The 24,580-nt window shown below is 38.6% G+C and overlaps 1 protein-coding gene across 2 annotated transcripts; it reads left to right on the top strand.

The window, feature by feature from the left end:
• Window positions 1–1,378: 1,378 nt before the first annotated feature.
• SAV1 (salvador family WW domain containing protein 1) lies at window positions 1,379–24,508 on the top strand. Of its 2 annotated transcripts, none has more exons than XM_040620895.1 (5): window positions 1,379–1,795; window positions 4,546–4,989; window positions 13,115–13,385; window positions 16,544–16,687; window positions 23,119–24,508. In XM_040620895.1, exons 1-5 carry the CDS (start codon window positions 1,702–1,704, stop codon window positions 23,318–23,320), a joined length of 1,155 nt encoding a protein of 384 aa, XP_040476829.1. In that variant the 5' UTR covers window positions 1,379–1,701; the 3' UTR covers window positions 23,321–24,508. The 2 variants fall into 2 exon arrangements, with proteins under 2 accessions (XP_040476829.1, XP_008691433.1); XM_008693211.2 differs by lacking the exon at window positions 1,379–1,795 and adding an exon at window positions 1,941–2,233.
• Window positions 24,509–24,580: the final 72 nt, after the last annotated feature.

Raw genomic sequence — 24,580 nt, 5'->3', positions numbered from 1 at the left:
TACTCCAGCTACATAGACTTTCTTTCTGGTCCTCCAATTTGCCGAGTAACTCCAATATCTCCTCATGAACCTTCTCCAGTCATTCTGTCACACTGCCTAAAATCACAGACCCTCTTTTTCTTGTTTTATTTTCACCTCCACAGTTATTACTACGTAACACAGTATGTCTTACTTATTTTCCTTCTTTATCGTTTCTCTTCCCCATAAGAGTAGGGATTCTTGTCCCATTTTGTTTAACGTTATATTGAAGGCATTTAGAACAGTGCCTAGCATAGTGGATGCTCAGTAAGTATTTGTTGGTTATTGAGTCAATTGTGAGAAACTCTGTACCAAGCGAACATAATGGCATACAAAGATGGAGACAGACACTAAATGTCTTATCGGTTCGTTCATGGCAAACAAAATTTGATCATCTCCCTAATATTATGTAGTAAAAAAAAAATCCTTGCTTTTTAATTGTTTTACATCTCTTTTAAGATGTTTTTGATCTCAGGGCATGCGTTTTCCATTATCAAAGTCTTAATCTGTTCACTGGGTATGGATCTCCTTATTTTCCAAATGTTATTGTGTACATTTGACAGCTCCTCTAAGTTATACAGAAGAAACTAAGTTCTGTTTTAAATTAAAAATTTCAGGTCTTGACTTTAGTGCTCAAAATCCTAAGAAATTCTAAGATTGTAATATTAAATTCCAAGAGGAACTACGTGGCTATTCAATATAACAATGAGAGTGATGGAGATATTATGCTAACATGAAATTTATCCAAGTAAGAGGTAGTATACACTCTATTTTGCTTTTTTCCTCTGTTTTTCCTGTATCAGAGAGACGCACCCTGGCATACAGGAGATGACTGATTTACAAATATTTAATCAGTACTGGCCAGATTAGTGTGTTCAAGAAAAAGAGGCATCTTGAATTTGTCGCCACCGCACTAGCCTGGGTGTTGCGGTCCTTCAACTCTCTTCGCATTCTGCGTTATTATCAGGGACCTGAACTGACCCGCCCGAGAACCTCCAGGAGGGATGTCCTCACTCAGGACGACCGGAACGCTTCTCCGGGGGGCGTCGCCCGCTCCCTCGAGCCCGGGAACATCAGTGGGGAGAAGGGGCTCCACTGCAAGAGCGCGCGACGGTCTCCCGCGCTCGGTCTGGCGGACTTCGTCCGTCGTCCTCTCCCGACCGCAAGCCCCGCTTCTCCTCGGAGGGGACACAGGGGCCGGCCCGCTAGCGGACAGCGCCGCCCCGCGTCCCGCAGCGCTGGCCGCGCCCGGAGCTGGGTGGGGGAGGGGCGGCGGCGGCGCTCGCGCTGCGTCGAGCTTCCCAGAATTCCCAGCGGCCGCGGGGAAAGTTTACGGGACGTAGGCGGCGGCGGCGGCGGCGGCGGTTACCAGGGGGCCCTCTGCAGACCATGGCCCTGGCCGGGCGTTGCTGCGTCCGCTCACGGAGTTCTCGGGCAGCATCGCGGAGCGAGTGGATTTCCGGGAAGGAACTGACCAGCGACTGAGCTGAGGCCGGCGCGCTTAGCGCCCCGAACATGCGGCAGTCCCTGCGGGCGACCCTGGGCTGCGGAGAGGCGGCGGCGGCGGCGGCTCGGGAGGGAAGGAGGCGGCGGCGCCGGCGGAGGTGGCGGCGGGGCCGGCCGGCGCCCTCCGCGGAGCCCTAAGGAGGCTGCTCGCCGCGGCCTGGGGCCTCGTCGACGAGGATGCTGTCCCGAAAGAAAACCAAAAACGAAGTGTCCAAGCCCGCCGAGGTGCAGGGGAAGTACGTGAAGAAGGAGACGTCGCCTCTGCTGCGGAGTGAGTGTCGGCGGGGCCCCCGCGCCCACACCTGGCCCGAGCGGCTGCGGGGGCCTGCGGGGCACCCGGGCTCCCCGCCGCTTTTCGTGACTGTGGGTCTCTGTGAAGTACTGTGTTCTAAAATGATATTGTGCCTGAAGTGCTGGTCGTGGTTTGAAAGCCGATAAAGCGTAAGAAATTAGAGGAGTCCTCCCCCCGGGGGCCTCCCTAAAAATAACAAACTTTCTCGTCCCCACCCACCCCAGGGCGGTGTGTTTCGTTTTGATGACTAGAAGAGGTTCTTTCGGAAACACTTAAATTGCGGATTCCCCGATGCTAAGGGATGGAAGTGATTAGACCGGGGCGCACTTTTTCCTCTTCTAGGGATCTCGAGATACGCCTTGTGTTTGCAGACATTTCGGGTGACACTCGTCCGTGCTGGGAGTTGCGCGAACTCGGGTAGAATTCCTTCGCCCTTTTTCTGGTTGTAGACGTTCGGAGGTGACGGCTGACCGTCGCTCTTGTAGCCGCTGTCCAAAGCCGCATCAATCTTAGATCTTAGAGAAGCCAAAATCATGTGTGTATGGGTATTTAAGTGAGAATTGCTTCAAATACCACCTTCCCTCCCCGACTCCAAAAGGCGAAGTACGCAACATTTCTACCGTACTTTGGGGGGAAATTGCCAAAAAGTTTTTGTTTTTGTTTTTGTTTTTAACTTTAATAGTTTGTGTTTCTCTCTGCCTCCCCCCCACACTTTTCACTTTAAGCATTTGATTCTGCTTTTTCAGCTGAATCTTTTGAATTTTTGATTCTTGCTTGTGTGTTCAGAACATTTGTGAGGTAAAGAACTAGTATTTTGATGTTCATAGTGGGCACCTTGTGTTAGTGCCCTTCTTGGAAGCTCCTACTAACCTTGTGACGTAAGCATTACATCATTCTGTAATTGGGAAAGCTGTTCGTAGAGGTTCCTGGTATTTACCCAGGACCACACAGAAAGGTGTGGAGAGCATGTATTTTAAATAATAACCACATCATCAGCCTTCAAGATTTATCCTTGTATTTGCAATGCTTTCTTATAGAACAAAATAGATCAATGGGTACATCAATAACCAGAAAATTGATTTTTACTTATTTATTTAAGTAATCTCTACATCCAGTGTGGGGCTCGGACTGAGGACTCTGAGATCAAGAGCAGCATTCTTCCCACTGAGCCAGCTTAGGCACCCCTGAAAATTGATTTCTTTTCTTTTTTTTTTTTAATTTTAAAGACTTATTTATGTATTTATTTGAGAGAGAGCGAGCCTGGGGGGGGGGGCTGAGGGAGAGGGAGAGCAGCAGACTCCTCTGAGCACGGACAGGGGACTCGATCTCACCACCCAGCGATCACAACTTGAGCTGAAATCAAGAGTCGGAGGCTTAACTGATTGAGCCACCCAGGCGCCCCTGAAAACTGATTTTTAAACCTTTCTCTATCAGCTTATTTTTCAGTTACATATGCTCTTAGGTTTTCAGCTAAATTTATGATAGCTTGCAGTTTGCTGCAAGTAAAGTTTATTAACATTACTTGAAATCATGAAATATGTTAGCCGTACTTTATTTTTTTTTTAAAGATTTATTTATTTGAGAGAGAGAGTGAGAGAGGGCGGGCCAGGGAGCTCGAGTTGGGGCAGAGTGGGGGAAAGAGAATCTCAAGCAGACTCCCTGGTGAGCGCAGAGCCCGGTGAGGTTGCTGTCACGACTCATGAGAATGAGATCAGGACCTGAGCCAAAACCAAGAGTCCCACACTTAACCGACTGAGCCACCCAAGCACCCCATGTTAGCCATACTTTAAAGCAAGTTTATTCGGATATTAAGTTCTCTATAGAGTTAGCTTCTGAAGCTTATTATTATCAGTGCTGTTTGATATTGTTTACTTAATAAATAAATAAAAGTTTCCAAATCTAGTTTTTTTTCATGTGACAAAGTTATTTGCTTTGTAACCTGGCATGTCTAAGCCACTCAAGTTCTGTATTCAGACGTACTGTATCCTGAAGGCCATTGTTCTACTGTTATCTTCTGTTTTGAATTATAATTGCTTGTTCTTAACGGGAGCCATGGTTTCAGACTTGGCATTTTTGAGCTGATTGAACATTTGTGTGCCTCTTTGAAATGAGATCTTTTTATTTTTTAATTTTCATAGCTAAATTTTTTACTTTCCAGCTTTTGATTACTGTACCAGTATTACGTAATTCTGAAAGGAAACCAGATTAATTATTTTAAAGTCTTTTTAAAGGAATCCACTTCTATTCTACTAGAATAGCATTATATTCTGTTTTATTTTTGAAATTGTGTTTGCTTGTAAAAGGATTTTTGGGAATTTTGAAAATGAAGTAAAATCAAAACAATAATCTTAAATTATGTTGGTAACTGTGTATCTATTTGTTAGATTGTTTCTTATTTTTACACATTTATTCATGAGTATTTCATTAACCATAATTAAGCTTACTGACATTTCATCATGTATGGTGGTATGCAGAGTACATTTGATTCTGAATTTACACATACCACATTCATACAAATTATAAATTCATTTGAGTGGGAAAATACTAATTAAATTAGCCTTAATTTTAAAATGCCCAAGTACTATCTTAAATCAGAATTTTAAATTGTGTTTGCTTAAGTCCATTGAAATTTTGCATTGGGGGTAATAGAAGTAAATGAACAACTTTTGAAAAGTGTAATTATTACTTACTGAAGGGGTCATTTTACTCTTTGTTTTATTTTATCGTAGATCTCATGCCTTCATTTATTCGGCATGGTCCAACAATTCCAAGACGAACTGATATTTGTCTGCCAGACTCAAGTCCTAATGCCTTTTCAGCTTCTGGAGATGGAATAGTTTCAAGAAACCAGAGTTTCCTTAGAACTCCAATTCAAAGAACACCTCATGAAATAATGAGAAGAGAAAGCAACAGATTATCTGCACCTTCTTATCTTGCCCGGAGTCTAGCAGATGTCCCTAGGGAGTATGGCTCTTCCCAGTCATTTTTAACAGAAGTTAATTTTGCTGTTGAAAATGGAGACTCTGGTTCCCGATATTATTATTCAGATAATTATTTTGATGGTCAGAGAAGGCGCCCACTTGGAGATCGTGCACATGAAGACTATAGATATTATGACTACAACCACGATCTCTTCCAAAGAATGCCACAAAATCAGGGGAGACATGCTTCAGGTAACTTAAAATTACAAATCCTACATTAGTTTAGATTTATTAACAATTAAAAAGATGCTCTTTTCTGGATTTTCTTGGGAACCCAACAGAAACTCCCAGAAAAATACTTTTCCATTTTGCCAGTTTTGTTAAGCCAGCTTGCAAATAATTAGTAATCTATACTGAGTGAAAGAATTTTGTGTCTATTTATTTTATTAACTCATTTTATAAAAATTTAGTACTTACCCGAAGGTTATCTAGACTGTTAGCATTATGAACCTTGAAAACCCAGAGAATTTAATGTCTACAGTTGGATTGAATCTAGGTTTAAGTTTGGTAGAATGGGAAAGTTAGGGTTTCAAAGAACCTGGACTTAAACCTGAGAAAGGAAGGGTGAATAGGAAGAATTGGGTGTGGTAAAGCGTACCTTGGCCAACTGCATCATTCCTCAGCTACAGCCTCAGTGTTTCTTACTGTTTTCCTAGGTCAATAATTATTTCCCAGGTTGGTCAAAAAGACTTACTGTCAAATGGTTGTGTGATAAGTCTGTCCTTTTGTTGTTCTTTAAGGAATAAAAATATTAGCCATGTAATTTTTAAAAATCTGTTTTCCATATTTGCTAACTTGGGAATACTTGTACAAGGAGCAGAAGAGATAGGAGAAATGTACAGTTGTACTTCATTCCCAGAGTATTGTATTACACTAGATAAACCGAAGCAACCTGAAAATTAAACTTTTTCATCTGTTTTTTCCTTGGTAAGTTGAAGACTTTAAATCTTGGCAGGATAAAAATAAATACATGAGACATTTACTTTTTAACCTTCGAAACTTCAAACAAGGTAACTTAAAAATAGTGTGGAGGAGCACGTGGGTGGCTCAGTCTGTTACAGTGTCTTGACTCTTGAGTTCGGCGCAGGTCATGATCTCAGGTTCATGAGATCCAGCGGCATCGGACTCCATGCTGGGTGGGGAGCCTGCTTAAGATTTTTTTTTTAAGATTTTATTTATTTATTTATTTGTTTGACACAGAGAGAGAGCGAGAGAGGGAACACAAGCAGGGGGAGTGGGAGAGGAAGATGCAGGCTCCTAGCAGAGAAGCCTGATGTGGGGCTCAATCCCAGAATACTGGGATCACGCCCTGAGCCAAAGGCAGACGCTTAAGGACTGCGCCACCCAGGCGCCCCGCCAGAGGGAGAAAATCTTAAGCAGGCTCCATGCACATCGTGTCCCGATGCAGGGCTTGATCTCACAACCCTGAGATCACGACCTGAGCTGAAATCCAGAGTCAGATGCTTAACTGACTGAGCCACCCAGGTGCCCTTATTCATTTAGTATTAATCATTTATGTGTCTAGCATTTTCTCTGATCTTCTTGGTAACTGCTCTCTGGTATCTTATTTGGGGAACAAAACCAATATATGCACAGTAATCGCAGAACAGTCGCTAAACTCTGGGACTGACAGTAAGTGCTATAGGGAGTCAGAAGAGAGATCAGGGTAGGCTGGAATACTTGAAGAAAGATTCACGGAAGAGGTAGGACTTGAGCTGTGCTTTGAGCTTGGACTTTAGGTTAATGGGGCAGAGGAAAGGAATTTTAGATGAAAAATTTGGGATAGCCCACTGAAAACAGAGTGGACCTGTAAATCCAAGGAACTATGTAGTTCTACTAATTTGAAAAAGGAGATGTGAAGTAGAATGGTGATTTGTGGGCAACAGCAAGCTGAAGGGTTTAAACGAGTCAGAAAGAAGCCATTGCAGGTTTCAAAGACAAGTCATTTTATGAAAGCTGTGTTTAAAGTTAACTAGTTGTACTCAGGATAAATTGCTACCAAGAAGATGACTGCAGGTACCAGTGGTATTGGAGAGGAAAGGGCAAGTCTGTGTTGCCTTTAAGGGAAAAAATGAGACTTAATTATGGGTTAGGAGAAGTAAATCACTGGAGTTTTGAAAATTGAGGAATAATGGAGAATAGTTGGTAAAAGCACTTTGTGAAAGCTGACATTGGAATCTCATTGGGACATCAAAGAGGAGAGGTTTTCTAGGCATATAGAAATGAGCATGGATGAACATCTTTTTGTTTTTAAGATTTTTTTTTTTAAGTGATCTCAACCCAGCGCGAGTTCACAATGCTGAGACCAAGAGTCCCATGCTCCTCCGACTGAGCTAGCAGGCATCCCAGTACCTTTTTGTTTTTAAGGACCGTCTAGGTTAAAGAATTAGACATTTGCATACTTTGGTGTTTATTTTGACTATTTCTAATATCAAGTAGTTTTAAACCTCAGAAATGATTTGTTACCCAAGCAAAATAGTAAGTTTTTAAAAATAATTTTTTAGAGTAATAGCTACTTACTGTAGGAAATTTGCAAAAAGCAGAAAAGTTAAGGGAAAGTGCCCATCAGGCCAAGATTCGTCGTATTTCAGTTATTTCCTTCATCTTTTTCTATGGCATTCTTTTTTTTACATTGTTGTGATTATACTCTGTACAGTTTTATATCCTTGCTTTTTACTCCAATGAGTTTCTTAATGTTATATACTATTTATGGGTAGTTTCGTTGACTTCATAATCTTCCATTTGGTGCGTGTTTGCAGGTTATTATTTTAAATGTTAATGAGGACCTGACTTAGCTGCAAACATTTAGAAAGGGGAGAAGTGGGACACATCTGCATTGATGGGACTTGGCCATCGATGCGATATGAGAGATAAGGAAAAGGGAAGATTCAGATAGGACTAGCATAGAAATTTGGCTGCATAAATGGTTGACTAAGTGAACGAATCCAGAATTTCAAGTCTGGAGTCTTAAGACAGTTTTGGTGGCTGAGGGGTAGCAGGAATAAAAGCTTAAAACATTTTGTTTACCATAAATACAGATTGTTCTTCACACTTTTATCATGTGTATTTATATTGCAAACATCACTGATAACTCACAACACTTTTCTGCCTAAGTGAAGGTATGAAGAATTAATAATGCCAAGTTAAAACATTGTTTTAAAATTCTGATTCACAAAGTATCATTGAGGAAATACTGCAAGAACTAAATTTCTACGGATCCTTTCTTAGTGGCAGTGTGACATAGTTTTTATAAGTTTAATGACAGACTTCAAAATAACTTTCCAATCATGAATTAGGGATAAATAAAATAGAAGTTAATTGGATACTTTTTCAAATTAAAGAGTCATTTAAAAAAAAGATTTGCATTTATTAGAGTGATAATATGCTTGAGAAATTTTACTTAATAGCATTTATATCAGGGCAATAAGATTTAATGTTTTACCTTTTAGAAAAAAAGAGTTCTTCTTTGAAGGAGTCTGTTAAGTGTCAGGGAAAGATTAATAACCAATTACTAACCAAGCAGAAAAGCCTAACAGCTGTCTTTTCCTGAAGGAAAAAATCCGAATATGAAACAATAGCTGGAAGTTTCTTGAATTCATCTTGAAAAGACTTGAAACTTACCATATTTTAAAGATTAATGCTGAAGAGAATTCAAGGAATTAGAGTGAATGGAAAGGAGAAAGTAAGTTTGTGGGAGGGTAAAGATGTGCTATGGATTTATTTTCACGACCGTTAAATTTTGGTTGTTGTTACTAAGGTAGTAAACCCTAAGAAGATAAGGAAGAGTAGTGTGGTAGTGACTTATGCCAGTAGTCAGGAAATGCCTTATCTTAAGGGTTAACTTTATTTTATTGTATTTGGCAGGTTGTATAGTGTCTCAGGGGGTTTCAGGGCCTGTCAAGTTCTAGGTTTAGCTGTGAAATCTGACCTTTAACATTTTGGCCAGTGTGCTGGGCAGGCACCTACTCTGTGTGCCAAAGGAAGGAATTTGGCTGCTAACAGGAAGTCTTCAGTTGGAATACTAAGGGCAGAATGAATCCCTTTGTTATGCATTTAAATAATGTAGTTCTATACAGTTTTAAGTAACAGACTTTTAAAACTTTTATTTTTAAAGACAAAGAAGTCAAGTTACCAAAATCAAACTGAAAAGTGTCAGCCTTTACCAAAAAACACTGAAGTAATGTTAACTCCAGGAAATGCACAAATGGTGAACCCAGAATCGTCTTTGAGAAGGGGTTAAGAGTCTTTAGGGATAAGCTTTATTTGTAATTATACTGCAGGAGATGAGAAAAGGTAGCTCTCTTTATCAGCATCGTAATTGTAACGTGGGCTGTGGTGTTCAGCATTTATGACCCTGAAGCTTGGGGACCTTTATTAGAGTCCCAGATTCCATTTTATTCTCTGTAGCCACTACAAAATTAGTAAACCAGAATTTTCGAGCTTTGTCTGTAAGGGCAGATTTCACAGATATCTGCCTGGTTGTGAGATTAAATTCTTTGGAGACATATCTAGTAAAGTCTTGGTGGAAAGACAAAATACTCCTTTATCCTTGTGTTTGGGAAATAATGTATTTAGTTATGAATGTATTATTTTATATAAACGGAAGGTGTTTGTGCAGTTAATCCCTACAAATGGAAGTTATTTTGAGGATTATGAATGCCGCTCATTCTTTTCTGGGACTAATTGAAATAATGGAAAACTAATTTTCTTCCTTGTATCTCAGAAACAAGTTCTTATTATTCCACTGATTGAATTCAAAATTGGTAGCTTGTTTTTTTCTTTTATTAGTGGCAGTCATACTTTTCTTTGAAGAATTACAGTTGATCTTTTGTTTGTTGATTACTTTCTTAGTAATAAATTTGTCATTTGTATACCAATTCTATAGCTTTGGAAGTAACTTACTTGAATCTTTGTTTCCTCATCTGTAAATTGGTAGTGAGACTATTACCTGTAGAGCTGTTTTGAATATGATAATACATTTCGAAAAGGGTCAGGGACAGAGGACACACTCATAATTCTTAGTGTTCATGCCTTTTATAAGAGTGTTATGTGCTCTTTTATACTTTTTACAGATTTTACATGTTTGGCTATTGAAGTTTCAACTTTTTGGCTGAACGCGGAGCAGAGGTCTCATGTGTTAGAGCTTGATACAGCTGTTTTTTCCATCTTCTAGACCTGTTTCATAACTGGGAATGTTTTGTTTTGAATCTGAGTTTTAGTCTTTTTGCACTGTACATTCTTCTCTTAATAGGTTTTATAAAATTATCTCAAATAGTTTGAAAAAAATTAGTGCGCATGGCACTTTCAGAAAGTACAGGTGAAGTGTGTCATGAAAAGGTTAGGAATCATGGTTTTACACGGTATCGGTAAAGCTGATGACCCTGTTTGGAACTTTGAGGACATCTTGGCTCCCTTATCAAATTGTTGAGGTTTAAATTTGAAAAATAAGAGTTTTTACAGAGTGGGCTTTGTGTTTCCTCTAAATATGAATTTCATGTTTTAATATGGTTTAAATCTGGTGTTTGGTACCTAATATTGTTTGAATGTACAAATTCTGTCATTTCTTCTCTATTAATTGGAATTCTATAATGAAGGACTATCTCATTGATGAGATTGGTTGCTATTCATATAAGAAAGCATAAATATTAAATCTTTCCCTTTATTTACTAGTTTTTAGAATAATGAATTTGCACCCTAGCTGCCTCCAAAGGTAAACAGTGAGTTTTTATTTTTAGTATCTGCGAACTCAAATTTTTTATTAACTCCAAGCTTTATTTGGATTTCACCAGTTCTTTCATTAATATCAGTTTTCAGTTCCAGGATCCAATCAGAGTACCACATTTCATGCAGTTGGCATTTCTCCTTAGTGTCCTTTGTCTATGACAGTTGCCCAGTCTTTTCTTGTTTTTCATGACCTTGATAGTTTTGAGGAATACTTGTCAGATATTTTTTGAACTGTCCTTTAATTTAGATTTTATCTCAGGTTTTTCTCATGATTAGATTGGGCTTTTGGTTTTTGGAAAGAATACCACAGAGGTGAAGTATCCTCGTCATGTCAAATATAGGGAGATACACGTATACGTATATGACATATTATTGGTGATATTAATGATCATACTTGATTAAGATTTGCCACGTTTCTCCATGGTAACAAACACTACATGTTTGTTCTTCCAGTTTTTGTCTTCATCTTTATTTCTTTACTGAGCACAGCTTTTATCTTTGTTGCCTTACCATCTTATCTTTTGGGTTCTTGTTTTTCTTTGTGGTCTTCTTGTAGAGAATTGATTGCTTCCTTTTTTCTCTTTTAGTTAGTGGGAGAATTTAGTTGCATTTTTTTCTCTGCTTTGGGACATTTTTCTGAATGTTCTTTTTAATAGATTTATACTTTTTTGGCAAAAGTCTCTAATTTTTCTTATAGATTGATGTTGTGCTGTTCTTATTATACATATTAAGTAAATTGAGTTTTCCGTTGCCAGTTATTTGAAATCACCTCCTATGATTGCTGAAGAGGGAGGAGGATTGTGGAGGGTCAAGGAGAAATTACCAGGGTAGTGTTTTGCACCAGCTAGTTTTTCACAGTGCTCTGTTCTTATCTCCACTTCTTTACTGTTCTTGCTCTGTCTGAGATGCTTTTGACAGTTCTTACATGTATCTAAAGGTTATACCTCTTCCCTTTTTTTTAATTGAAGTTTCTGTCAAGGTAATTGTACGTTCATATGCAGTTGTAAGAAATAATGCAGAGAGGGCCCCTGTACACTTTATAGCAACAAGGAAAACTCATGGAGCTCAGTCTGTGTTATTAACCTGTGGACATAAACTCAATGAATTTTGGAGTTTGGGGTGATTAGTCAACACAATTACTCTTCTTACATGCAAATAAAACGATGCAGCCAGGTTATTCTCCCCCCCCCAATAACTTATAGTAAACTTAAGGTTTTTTTTAAGGTACAGAAATCTATGAATTTTGATATATATATATATATAGATCTACATAATGCCAGCGCAGTCAGTCACCCTGAAAATGATGTCACTGCTGCCCCTTTGTGCAGTGAGTGGTCTTTGGTCTATGACAGTGGCTTAGTCTTTTCACCCCACCCCTATTTCCTGGCAACCACAATTTTCTGTCCTTGTAGTTTTGCCTTTGCAATAATTTCGTATGAATGGAATCATACAGTTTACAGCCATGTGAGGCTGGCACCTTTCACTCAGTGTAATGCCTCTGTGATTTATCCATGTTGTTGCACGTATCAATGATTAGTTCCTTTTTACAGTACCTTCCGCTGTATGATTGTACTAGTTTACTCATTCTCTCGAAGGACGTGTGGGTTGTTCCCATTTTCAACACTGTAACATCCCCATACAGGTTTTTATGTGAACTTTCATTTGTCTAGGTTAAGTATTTGGGAATAAAATTGCTGCATCATATGGAAAACATATTTAACTTGGTAAGACCTTGTTGAAGTGTTTTCCAGAGTGGCTGAAGTATTTTGCATTTCCACCAGCAATGTATGAGAGTTTCAGTTGTTCCATATTCTCATCACAACGTGTGTTGAAAGATTTTTTTTTCTTTTTTGGCTGTTCTCATAGATGACTATTGTTCTCTCATTGTGGTTTTAATTTGTAAGGTTTTTTAAATTAGTAATGTCCCTTATGGTTAATATGATTTGAGCATTTTTTTAATCTGCTCATGTACCTCTATATATCTTCTTTGAAGTGCCTTTTCAAATCTTTTGCCCGTTTAAAATGTTTTCCTAGTGTTTTGAGAGTTCTCTGTGAATTCTAGATTAAAGCCCTTTGTCTAATATGTGACTGGTATATATTTTCTCCCAGTCTATAGCTTGATTTTCTTTAAAAGAGTAGAGCAAACATTTTTAATTATTTTATAATTATAATTATTTTAATTATGCTGAAGTCCAGTTTACCAGTATTTTTGTTTCATGGATTGCACTTACAGCATCATGGTTAAGAACTCTACCTGATGAAAGGTCACGAAAATTTATCCTCCTTTTTCTTTTAAAAGGTTTATAGTTTTTATGTTTTACATTTAGATATATGATCCATCTTAAGTTCATTTTTATAGAAGGTGGAAAGTATAGATAGAGGCATCAACCAAAAGTAATTTCAAAGAGAGGGAGTCTTATTCCTTCTTCTTCTAATACTGGCTAGTTTTATGAAAATTCTTATTTACAGTTAGAAAATCATGAATTTTAACAGAAGAGTATACTTAGGATAGTTAATTTTGTGACTCTCAGATGTCATATTTTTTGGCTTTGAATAATTGTTCTGTTTCTTCTTTTTCTCTCTTCCTCTTCAGGTATTGGGAGAGTTGCTGCTACGTCTTTAGGAAATTTAACTAACCATGGTTCTGAAGATTTACCTCTTCCTCCTGGTTGGTCTGTGGACTGGACAATGAGAGGGAGAAAGTATTACATAGATCACAACACAAATACAACTCACTGGAGCCATCCTCTTGAGCGAGAAGGACTTCCTCCAGGATGGGAGCGAGTTGAATCATCAGAATTTGGAACCTATTATGTAGATCACACAAATAAGAAGGCTCAATATAGGCACCCCTGTGCTCCTAGGTACAGTATCAACTTTATTTTCAGCTTTTTGTTTTGAGATTGTCTAATGTTAGATTTTGAGATCCTGTTTTCATCAAAAAGAAAAGCATCTGAAGTTTGATATTTGAAAGCTTATGACATTTTTCTTTGGAGTTCTATTTAGTGATGATTTTAATAAGTAAAAAAAAAAACTTTGTAAAACAACCTCAAAAAACACAGTGTTCATATGATCAGACTCTGCTTTAATATGCCAGAATGTTTTTATTGTAGATATCCAGAAATTGAAATAAATAATTAAAACATCAGTCTCTTTCCATTTAAATTTCTATAAATAATACAGACCTCCCTCCTAATGTGTCAAAATATACTTCTGAATTATAGCATCTTGCCGTTTTATTCATATTCTTACTTTTTGTGTTCTGTTTCTTACTGTTGCCAGGCAAGAAAGTGAAAATTGGAACTGTGCAAAACATCCCAGATCTGTTTAATAAATGTAGCCAGTGTTCCTTTGGGCTTGTCCGTAGGTCTCGTTATGGCCAGACTGTTAGCCCTGTGAATATTGTAGCCAGTTGTCCTATGTAGCAACTGAGCTGGGGAAGGTGATTAATCCAAAGGGCGATGTGCTGTGTGTGACTGTAAAATACACACACACTGGTACCCTAGTACCCACAGTACTAACCCCAGTACTAGCTTAGTCATGAAATTGCAAATGAATTCCTGATAACTACCTCTGAGCCACAACTTAAAATGGCTAGAATATCATCAGCATGTTTGTAGGTGTTCTTCGTATCACCTCGCACAATACGATCTTTGGTTATGGCAGACTTGGGCATTTTTTAGAACCATTAAAATTGTTATGAAAATACACTTTAATACTATCACCTAGAAGACTAAGCTTTATTCATTACTGTGTCATTTTACATATTTGGATTTATTAATTCAACTTGGAAGAGTTTCTTTTCCCAGCGATTCCATCTAGTGGCACTCAGTCAGTGTTTATTGAACAACTGAAATTGTCATCACTTCAGAAGAACCAAACCAACTGCTCTGCCTGTGTTGGGCTCTGACCCCTTTGCCTACTCTCCAAACCATTTCAGGCAAGCTGCTGTCCTCCCTGGCCTCCATTTTCAGGCCTGTGACATGGGAGTAATTTAGAGTCCCCTCCTACCTGATCACGATTCCCACCAAGGGCAAGGATGAGTTCCCACTTATCCCTACTGTGTCCCAGCATCCAACACACAGGCACATAGTGGGAGTGTAGCCAGACGTTTGTTGACGAAGAATGATGGAAAATGCAAAAAGGAAAAAAAAAAAAAAGAACGAAGCACGATTACAGATTGCTATCACCAGGTGGCAGAAGACTTTGCGGTCCAGACAACCAGATTTGAGAGTATATTGAGCGGACTTTTCTATTTATCATGAGTAACCTTACGTTATTATAGAATTGTCATAGTTTATAAGGCATTTTCACGATTTGCTTCTCTTAGCAGCAAGCACTTAAGCTTGCATAGATAGTATTAACTATTTTTTATCGTCTCTGTTATGCTAATCCTTATACAGAACACTTGACTTACTAGTGCATTTACACAATCACCTTTTTATGAATTTATTCCAGTTTTACATATAAGGCTGAAGCTTGGAGAAGTGAAGCAGTTTTGCCCACATTCATATTACTCGTGAGGTGGCCCAATGAGGTTAAAACCCTCAGGCATATCTGACTTCAGAGCCTCAGTTCTTCCCCACCCCCAGTTGTGCTATCAAAGGATATTTCACTTTGTACCTACTTCGTACCTACTTACGAAAGAAGAGATACATATAAAATTGCACTGCCGTTTGGACATTGATCTTTAAATTGTTAATCACAATCTAACAATTATTTTAATCCTAGTTTAGTATTGCAGTGACCTTTTATGATACCCACATAAATACTGATGTTTGGAGCAGGCTCTTCCAGTTTTGTCTCCTATCCTGGAATAGATTGTTTTGGCCTCCCAAATGTCAGTCTTTAGGCTTTAAGTGGTCCAGTGCGTTTTCCTTAGCATTTTCCCACGTGACACCTGCCTCCCCACCTTGCTGTTCTCTCTCTGTCCCAGTTAAGCCATTAGAACTAAATAAAAGCACGGTCTGTTTTTTCTTTTTGTTTTAAGTCTCTGTGATTTAAAATAGGTTCTAATCAACTGTAGCTCCCACATGCTCTCGTAAGTTGGTAAAAGCAGAAAAGCGTTGATGTGAGTAATTCAAGCACGGTTCTCATTCCCACCGCACTACATATTCTTTCTTTTTTTAAAGATTTTATTTATTTATTTGACAGAGATAGAGACAGCCAGCGAGAGGGGAACACAAGCAGGGGGAGTGGGAGAGGAAGAAGCAGGCTCATAGCGGAGGAGCCTGATGTGGGCCTCGATCCCGGTATGCCGGGATCACGCCCTGAGCCGAAGGCAGATGCTTTAACGACTGCGCTACCCAGGCGCCCCCGTACTACATATTCTAAATCCCCTTTTCAGCCTAAAGGAGGAAGAAGGTATCCCTTCTCATTTTGAGAGAAACTGTCAACCTTTCCAATATGAATTTATAGCTAATACTAGTTATTACTGAAAATTATTATTTTAGTTTTAAGCCTCGGTATAAAGGTTATAATTTAGCTCCAAATTTTTTATAGCTTCCTTTCAAGTTCCTTGAAAAGAATAAATACCAGACAGAAGAAACTTCTTAAAAATATGTAAAGATTTTGGGCGCCTGTGTGGCTCAGTTGGTTAAGCGTCTGACTTCTGCTCAGATCATGATCCCAGGGTCCTGGGATTGCGCCCCCTTTGGCTCCCTACTCAGCAGGGAGTCTGCTTATCCCTCTCCCTCTGCCCTTCCTCCCACGTGTGCTCTCTGTCTCTCAAATAAATAAAATCCTTAAAAAAATATATGTAAAGATCTAGCTTAGGTTTATATCCGTCACTAATGACCTGCTAGTTACTAGTTTCCAAGAGAAGGTGGATTTTACTTCACCTTATGGTGTGGTTAAAAAAAAAAAAAAAAAAGTCAGACTTCTGTGTTTTTTTAGGTGGTTAGGAGGAATTCAGTTTGGGCAAGAGGCACACTGAAAAACGTTTAAATATGATTTGTTCTTTACAATTTCTTGTTTAGATTTAGAGCCTTTATCCTGATGAGTGTCGATTCTTTTTTCTTAGCGTACCTCGGTATGACCAGCCCCCTCCTGTCACATATCAGCCACAGCAAACCGAAAGAAATCAGTCCCTTCTGGTACCTGCAAATCCGTATCATACTGCAGAAATTCCCGACTGGCTTCAGGTTTATGCTCGAGCCCCTGTGAAGTAAGTGAGTTTACAGCATGTTTTGTTGAGGGCTGAATGGAGCCAGAATGGAGTCTCTGGGCTGCTTAACCCACACAGCACTATGTTTTTTCTTAATCATATTGGGCTTCTAAATAATATTTTACTTGAGGAAGGGCTACCACAGCTTATAAAGTTTGAAAATCATTGACTAGAAATGTAAGTTCTGCAAACATTTATTGATTCTTCACTTTCTCTGTATGCAGACCTGTGTTATATTAGGGGTACAAAAAGAAGCTTACGTTCTTCTAGGGGAGATTAACTTGTAAATCAGTGATAACACACCGTGTGATGAAAGTAAGGACCCAGGGAAGTCCTAGGTACAAGGAGGAAGGAGCAGGACACAGGTGTTGAGGAAATAATACAAGGAGCGGCTGCAAGCTCTGGGATGAGATGATTTGACTTCACGGATACTTTTGAGCTGTGTAACCCCCTGCAGAGTGCTTAACTTAGTTTTGTCTTCTGTAAATTGGGGATAGGAATAGTGCCTACTCTTAAGATTATTAAGAATTCAATAAAAATAGTGCATCTAAAGTACGTGTATCACAATACCTTGTACATTAAGAGAGCTTAGGAAAGGCGATGGTGATGATGCTGACTGGGGGCAGAGGTCAAGATCACTCAGGAAGGAACAGTCTGATTTCTGGCTCCATCACCTACATACTGAATGACCTTGAGCAAGTCGCTGAACTTAGATCTAAGTGTTTTTCCCTCCACAGAGCAGTGGGGCATAAGTGACCATGCATTTTAAAGCACATGGCACGGTGGCTGCCTTGTATAAGCACTTGATATGGCTTCTTATCATATGAGTGGAGCAAGGACAAATGTGGCCTAGTTTGTAAAGATGCCTGTGAATTTGCCAGGCTCATTGAGGATATTTATTGGGTGCCATAGTAGGCACTATTCTTGAAATACAATCATGAAAAAATGAAATCTGCCTCAAAGAGCTTCTCTCGGGACGCTTGGGTGGCTCAGTCATTAAGCGTCTGCCTTCGGCTCGGGGCGTGATCCCAGGGTCCTGAGATCCAGCCCTGTATCGGGCTCCCTGCTCTGCTGGGAGCCTGCTTCTTCCTCTCCCCCTCCCCCTGCTTGTGTTCCCTCTCTCGCTGGCTGTCTCTCTGTCAAATAAATAACTAAAATCTTAAAAAAAAAAAAAAAGAGCTGCTCTCTCCTGGGAAACAGAAGTAGATGCTCAGATCAGTACCCAGTGTGATCAGGGTTAGTAACCCTGGTATATATACACAGTGCCGTGATCCCAGGAACGGGAGTGTTTGAAAATAGTTATTGATCATCCAGGGCTTCTTGTGCATCTTATGATGCTAAACTTTTACATATGTTATCTCATAATCTTTCCAAAACCCATTTGACAGGTTAAAAAAATGGAGGCTTTATCTCTGCTAAGATCCTACAACCATCGAGTGGTAGATTTCAAACCTTTATCTCCAATTTCAAGGATCATGCTCTTAACTTTTGTCATTAATAACTTATTTAAATAAATATACTGAGCAGCTATTAAATTCTTGTTAAACTTTGCTAGGCATTTCATATATGATTGCATGTACTTTGAACAACTCTGTAAGCTAACTTTTAGTTCCTGGGTTTTGTAGCCTTACTCTTCATTTCTTTTTTGTATTTCAAGAAACCAAAATTAACAGCATAAAATAGCCCAAAGAAGAGTTTTAGATAGTTTAAGATGTTAGATAGTGAATTTGGGGAAAAAATTAATTCTTTGATATTCAAATAAAAGGAATGTAAAACTTTACATTTATACTTTTTTGAAATATAACTCTTTTCCATAATTTTAAAGGATGATCATTGAAATAAAATTTGCAAGGGGTTAAACCAACTCTGATCTACATCTTTACCATACTGTGTATTCACCAACCGTGTGTGTGTCTGTCTGTCTGTCTCATGCATGCATACGTGTATGCCTCCAGCCTAGAGATTTTAGAAGTTATTTTCCTGCTTAGAGCCATTGTTTTTATTAGCTTCTTTTCGGGCTTTTAATTTGATTAGTTGGTTACCTCAAGGATATGTCTTATAATTATTTGATTATGATTCTGCTCATTTAGGCCAGATTAACATTCTTATAAAGTTATTGGTCATTTACTATGAATTATTTATTAATTTTTGGCCAACATAAACATTTTTCTCAGTCTGCAAATTCACAGTTGTTACTCTATGATCTGATGTGGAGACAAAACCACGTTCCAGGGTTCTAGTCCTAAAGCATTGGTTCTTTTTTTCCCTCTAAGTCAAATTTAAGCCTTGACAATGTAATTTTTAAAAAGATTTTAATTGTAGATATTACTTTGCAAAATATAAACAATGCTTTTCAAAAGTTTGATTTTAGTTTATTTGAAATTATGTACACATTTATCCATAAACGCTTAGCTTGGTTTGGCGTCTGGGCTAACTTACTGCAGTCTGTTTATCTGATTCTATCCGTACAGTATAGGAATGGAGTAAGGAATGATGATGGATGAACTTTTCTTCCCTTTTCCCTCTCTTCTTTCATTCTTGTTACCACTTGACCTACCAATATGTATAGCCTTTGTTCATACGCTGGTCTTATGCCATATGTAATATGTGTATTTATATTTTCCTTAAGTCTGGAAGAATATATGCCTACTAATAAATTTTCTTATTTCAGGGAGTTGATAAGATTGAAGAGGGTTATTCTTTCTACTTTATAGTCATCATTAGGGAGAAGTAACATAAAAAGCTTTCCTTTTTGGGGAAAAAGATCATACTTAAATGGAATTCCTTGCTGCTTGTGAAAAGAAACAGATTATAGCCCTTTCAACTCTGGTTCTGTGAGCTAGCTTTAAAACTTTAGGAAATGAGCAACTTAGTTTTTTTTCCAAATAGGTCAGGACTCTCAGAATGAGCTAGACTGAAACAAGAGAGCAGGTATTTCTTTACTGCTTAAAAACTTAAAATGAGAGGTTTAGGAACCTGTTGCTTTTTAGTTGGTCCAAAATTTTTGTCTCTTAAGAAGATGGAAATGGTTGATATTGTTGTCAAAAAAGTATGAGCTGTTATCTATGAAGTAGATAATGAAGAATCATTTATTTAATAAAAAGACAGGTTTTAGTCAGATAACTAGCACGTTTTTTCCTTTTGCTAAATAATTGCCAATCTTCTAACTTCCTGAAATTTTAAAATTCTATCTCTAGCAGCAACTCACCAAAACAATTTTTGAGTATACTTCCGAACTTGACTCAGATTATATTCTGAATTTTTATTTATGAATTTAAGTAAAGTTTCCGAAGCTGCTCACAAAGCCTGTGATGCATCGTACAAGGGTAATGAGGCTGAACTACAGCATAAATGATAAGGTTAGCACAGAAAGGAGAAGACCATCAGGAACATATTTACTTTCTGTTATTCCTCATACATACCCCAACACCGGTCCCCAACAGTACTGCAGCCATGGATTGTATTTTATTCCTGTGGCCTGGCAGTCCTTCAGTGTCACCACTGCGCTAGCTCTGGGTGAAGGTAGAAAGGAAGAACGGGCACACTGTTACGGGGGCAGGCACAGGGAAGGGACTTAGGCTGCTCTGTGATCCCTGGAGCTGGAAATAGCAGCACTTTTGGCTCCTTAAAGACAACATCCGCTGGAGTGTGAACGCATTTTTTGGCAGGATTATAGCAATTGCTGTTTGCATATATGGGTTATTTATAAGTAGAATAAAAAATAACGCTGGTGTGTTACAATAAGCATAGGCTACTGAAGTAGTTTACAGCCCATTTTCTGAATGATTTACTTGTGTGTGAACATGTGTGTGTGTGTGTAAAGATTTTATTTATTAGAGTGTGCACATGAGCACATGGGGGGGGAGGGGAGAGGGAGAAGCAGACTCCCTGCTGAGCAGGGAGCCAGGCAGTGCTCAGTCCCAGGACCCTGAGATCATGAAGGCAGGTGCTTAACCAGCTGAGCCACCCAGGCGCCCCACCTGTATGTATTTTTTTTAAGATTTATTTATTTGAGGAAGTGAGCATGTGGTGGGAGGAGCAGAGGGAGAGGGAGACAAGCAGACTCCCCACTGAATGGGGAGCCCATTGCAGGAGCTCAACCCAGGACCCTCATCGTGACCCGAGTCCAAGTCAAGAGTCTGCCGACACTTAAGCAACTGAGCCATCCGGGCATCCCTACCTGTATATTGAAACCATAAGTGACTAAAAATGCAGCCTGGGGAATCAGGTGATTTGTCTAGTTAAGAAGAAAAGAATGGGAATTTTATATTTTTCCTAAAAAACAAAAGAAAATAAACGTATTGGGAAGTATTACATGAGAAGGGAAGTAATCCCATAGAAACGGGGCAAGATTTTGGAATGCAAGTGGGAGCCTTGCCTACTTTCTCATCGGTGCTCTTCTAGAGGACTTTTCTCCTCCCCAAAGGGTTTTCTGTAATTATTCTGACTTTGTTGCTTCTACCCTTAATCCTGTTTTTGATGCTAAATGCTGTGATTGGGAAGTCAGAAAATTGCTTGAAGCTTTTTTTCTCTTTCCTTTTTTTTTAAACTCGAATGCTTATACAGAATGATGTTCATATCTGAAAACAATTATGATATTTACCAATTTAGTCTTCTCCCTTTTTCCTTGCTAGAAAGTACACAGATGATAAATGAGATTTAATGTTCTTATAGTTCAGCTGGCATAAATTTAAGCATCTTGAATCAGTAGACGTTGCTGAAATGCCTGTTAGCTATGGGATTTTGAATCTAGAGGATGAAGTTTTTTGCTAGGGATTATGAATTTGTTTCCAACAAATAAGATCTTAAGCTACATGAATACTAGAGGCTCTGAAAACACAACGGTTACTTCATGGAAGCTCATTATTTCTTATGGTATCTCTCTAAGTTAGGTTAGAGTTTCCCACTGAAGAGAATATAAAGCTTTCTACCAAGTGTACCTATTAGATTTGCAGCACTCAAGTAATTAAGCGGGCAAATTTGGGATCCAACAAGATATGTTGATCTGTGGTTCTGCATATTGTGCTCCTGCTTAGACAGACCCAAGCCACACGGGAGTACAAGTCAGCGTGCCAGGCACAGTCTGTGGCTCCTCCTGACTGCTCATTATTTGTTTACTGTTTCCCTTTTTAAAAAACCTTCAAAAATATATTTGGAATAAGGTGTTAAATGAATTACCAAACATAGAATCATTGGGTAGGAAATATTATAAATGACTATTAAAAATAAATGTACTAGAATTTACAATCAAAGCTTCGGATTATATCTGTTCTGTAATAGGGTTTGAGAAGTGCAGCTTCAATATCATACAGGCGTATGGCCCGCTGTAGTTCAAGGTCTTTGTCTAATCTCAACATTCAAGACCATTACTCTGAATAATTTGGTCCATGACTCTGCCTTTCTCATTTTTTGGTCACTAAACAGTTTTGCAAGAAATCTATAGCCTCTTTAGGTTCAGTTTTTTGATCTGTAAGATGGGAAAATTGGACAGGAGTGATGTCTTCAGGTTTTTCAGTCCAGAGTGTAAATTACTGCTTTTTGTTGCATACTTCCCTGTCAGTATGCGCTCAGCTTACCATTGAAGGAGTACTAAGAGGCCTCCTGGGAGACATGGAAATACAAGCTCTACATACTTCTAGAGTCGACTTACTCTCATTTTGAGAAGAAATTATTCTTCCCTTTCTGCTCAATTTTGTTTTGTTTTAAGCTTATTTATTTATTTGACAGAGAGAGAGAGACAGCCAGCAAGAGAGGGAACACAAGCAGGGGGAGTGGGAGAGGAAGAAGCGGGCTCCCAGCGGAGGAGCCCGATGTGGGGCTCGATTCCAGGACCCTGGGATCACGCCCTGAGCCGAAGGCAGACGCTCAACGACTGCACCGCCCGGGCGCCCCGATGTTGTTTTAGTGTTGTATACTCAACCTCAGGAAAGGAGCCCACGAATGATGGTTCCTCTTCGTTCCTCTTTTAGTTCCTATTTTGCAGTAGTGAACAACATTTCTCAGAAAGTTCTGTCCACACTAATAACACAAGTGACTTTGCCCATTTTTGTGTATTGTCTTTGGGCATAATATGGTCTAAAGCATTCTTAAGTTCCTGACAACTAAACTTTAGGTGAACTTATGAATAGCACAGAATATGTATTCTTCTGAAATTACAGAACACAGTCGTTGGAAATGTGTTCATCGTTGTCTAATGTTAATAGAATAATTAATAAATTGGTATTTTTTAACTTGAAGTAATATCAGGAGTTTTCTCCTCTCCTTAAAAAAATAGTATATTTAAATAAGTTAACTCAGTTATTTTTAATTAAAGCTTGTGGTTTGTTTAGATATAATAAAGTTGATCTTTATAAAACTAGATCAGTTTGTTGCTGTAAATACATATTTATGTATGTGTTGTGAACATATGCGTGGCTTGTGTTTTAAAACAGATATGACCACATTCTGAAGTGGGAACTCTTCCAGCTGGCTGACCTGGATACATACCAGGGAATGCTAAAGTTGCTTTTCATGAAAGAACTGGAACAGATTGTTAAAATGTATGAAGCCTACAGACAGGCTCTTCTCACAGAGTTGGAAAACCGCAAGCAGAGACAGCAGTGGTATGCCCAGCAACATGGCAAGAATTTTTAAGTTAATTTTTTAAAAATAAAATTTAAGTTTTGTGTAAGGGCTTTAAAATATTTTCACAGGTAAAAAAACTGCAAACAAATACTTTGGTTAATAAAGGCAGCTTTTTGGAAATTACAAAATTCTAATTTTACATGTATTTTGTTATTAAAAATATTTTTATTGAGCAAAAATTGATTATCATTTTAAGAGCCGATACAGCAAACACTTCTAAATGCTATATATTAGAAACTGCTTTGAATATTCTCAGTGGAGACAAATGCAGCAAGAAATGTCTCATTATAACCAGATATTAAATAGGAAATGATCACTTGGTAAACTCGTACAGTAGCAGTATCTTTCTTTAAAACACAGAAAACCTATGCAGTATTTAAAAAAAGATGTGTACTGCTTTAACGTGGACTAGTAGCTGGAATCAGATGGTTAAATATTACCATTGCGCAGTTCCAAACACAAAATGGGACTTGGGACCTGGATGGTGATAAATGTGTATAATGTATGGGGTTCCCTCCCAAAACATAACCCTTTTAAAACATGTTGAGAACATATTTTTTTGGTATGAAAGGGTAAAGGGCCTGTAATTTTTTAGGAATAAATGTAGGCATAAGGTCTTAGCCTGTATGGGAAGGTGTGCACAGCACTCAGAAGTTGCTGTCATTTCCTTCCTTTTGACCAGGGCCCTTGAAACGTTTAGCAGCAGGGCTCTAGTGAGACAGTGGAGGGTTCCCAGCAGCAGGAAGCACACCGCTATCCCCGCAGACTGGCTCGAGCCGCCAGCAGTCGGGGATTCATGAAGAAATCCGGGTCATTCAATTGATTTGACATATTTTTATCTTCGAAGGATTTGTCACAGAACTTTAAAACCTACCATTTCCCTCCCAATTTTTTTCCTTTCCATAGTTAAGACATTGCTCATAATTAGCGCAGTACATTTGATTACAGAAAAATTTATGGCACTGTTAGCCTGTAAATCTCTAGAATTCTGTGAATTTCAACATTAATTGAAGGAGCTCTTCAGTTACATTTACATGTGTTGTAAATATGTAAATATATTTTTAGTTTAGGTAATCTTCCAAAATACAGAGCACTCCCAGTTAGTTATCAGTGAGTTTGAATTGATAAAATGTTGAAAATGTTAAATGTTTGATTTTATATAACAAGCTTATTAAATATATTTTTGTGGAAACGAAATGTGTCATGTTTGATTCCGTGTTTTTTTACATAGTGCTATAAATATTTGATTTTCCATTCAGAAGGTCCAAA

The sequence above is a fragment of the Ursus maritimus genome, unplaced genomic scaffold (genome assembly GCF_017311325.1).
Source record: "Ursus maritimus isolate PB19 unplaced genomic scaffold, ASM1731132v1 scaffold_36, whole genome shotgun sequence".
Classification (NCBI taxonomy): Eukaryota; Metazoa; Chordata; class Mammalia; order Carnivora; family Ursidae; genus Ursus; species Ursus maritimus.
This window is presented reverse-complemented; position numbering and strand designations above follow the sequence as displayed.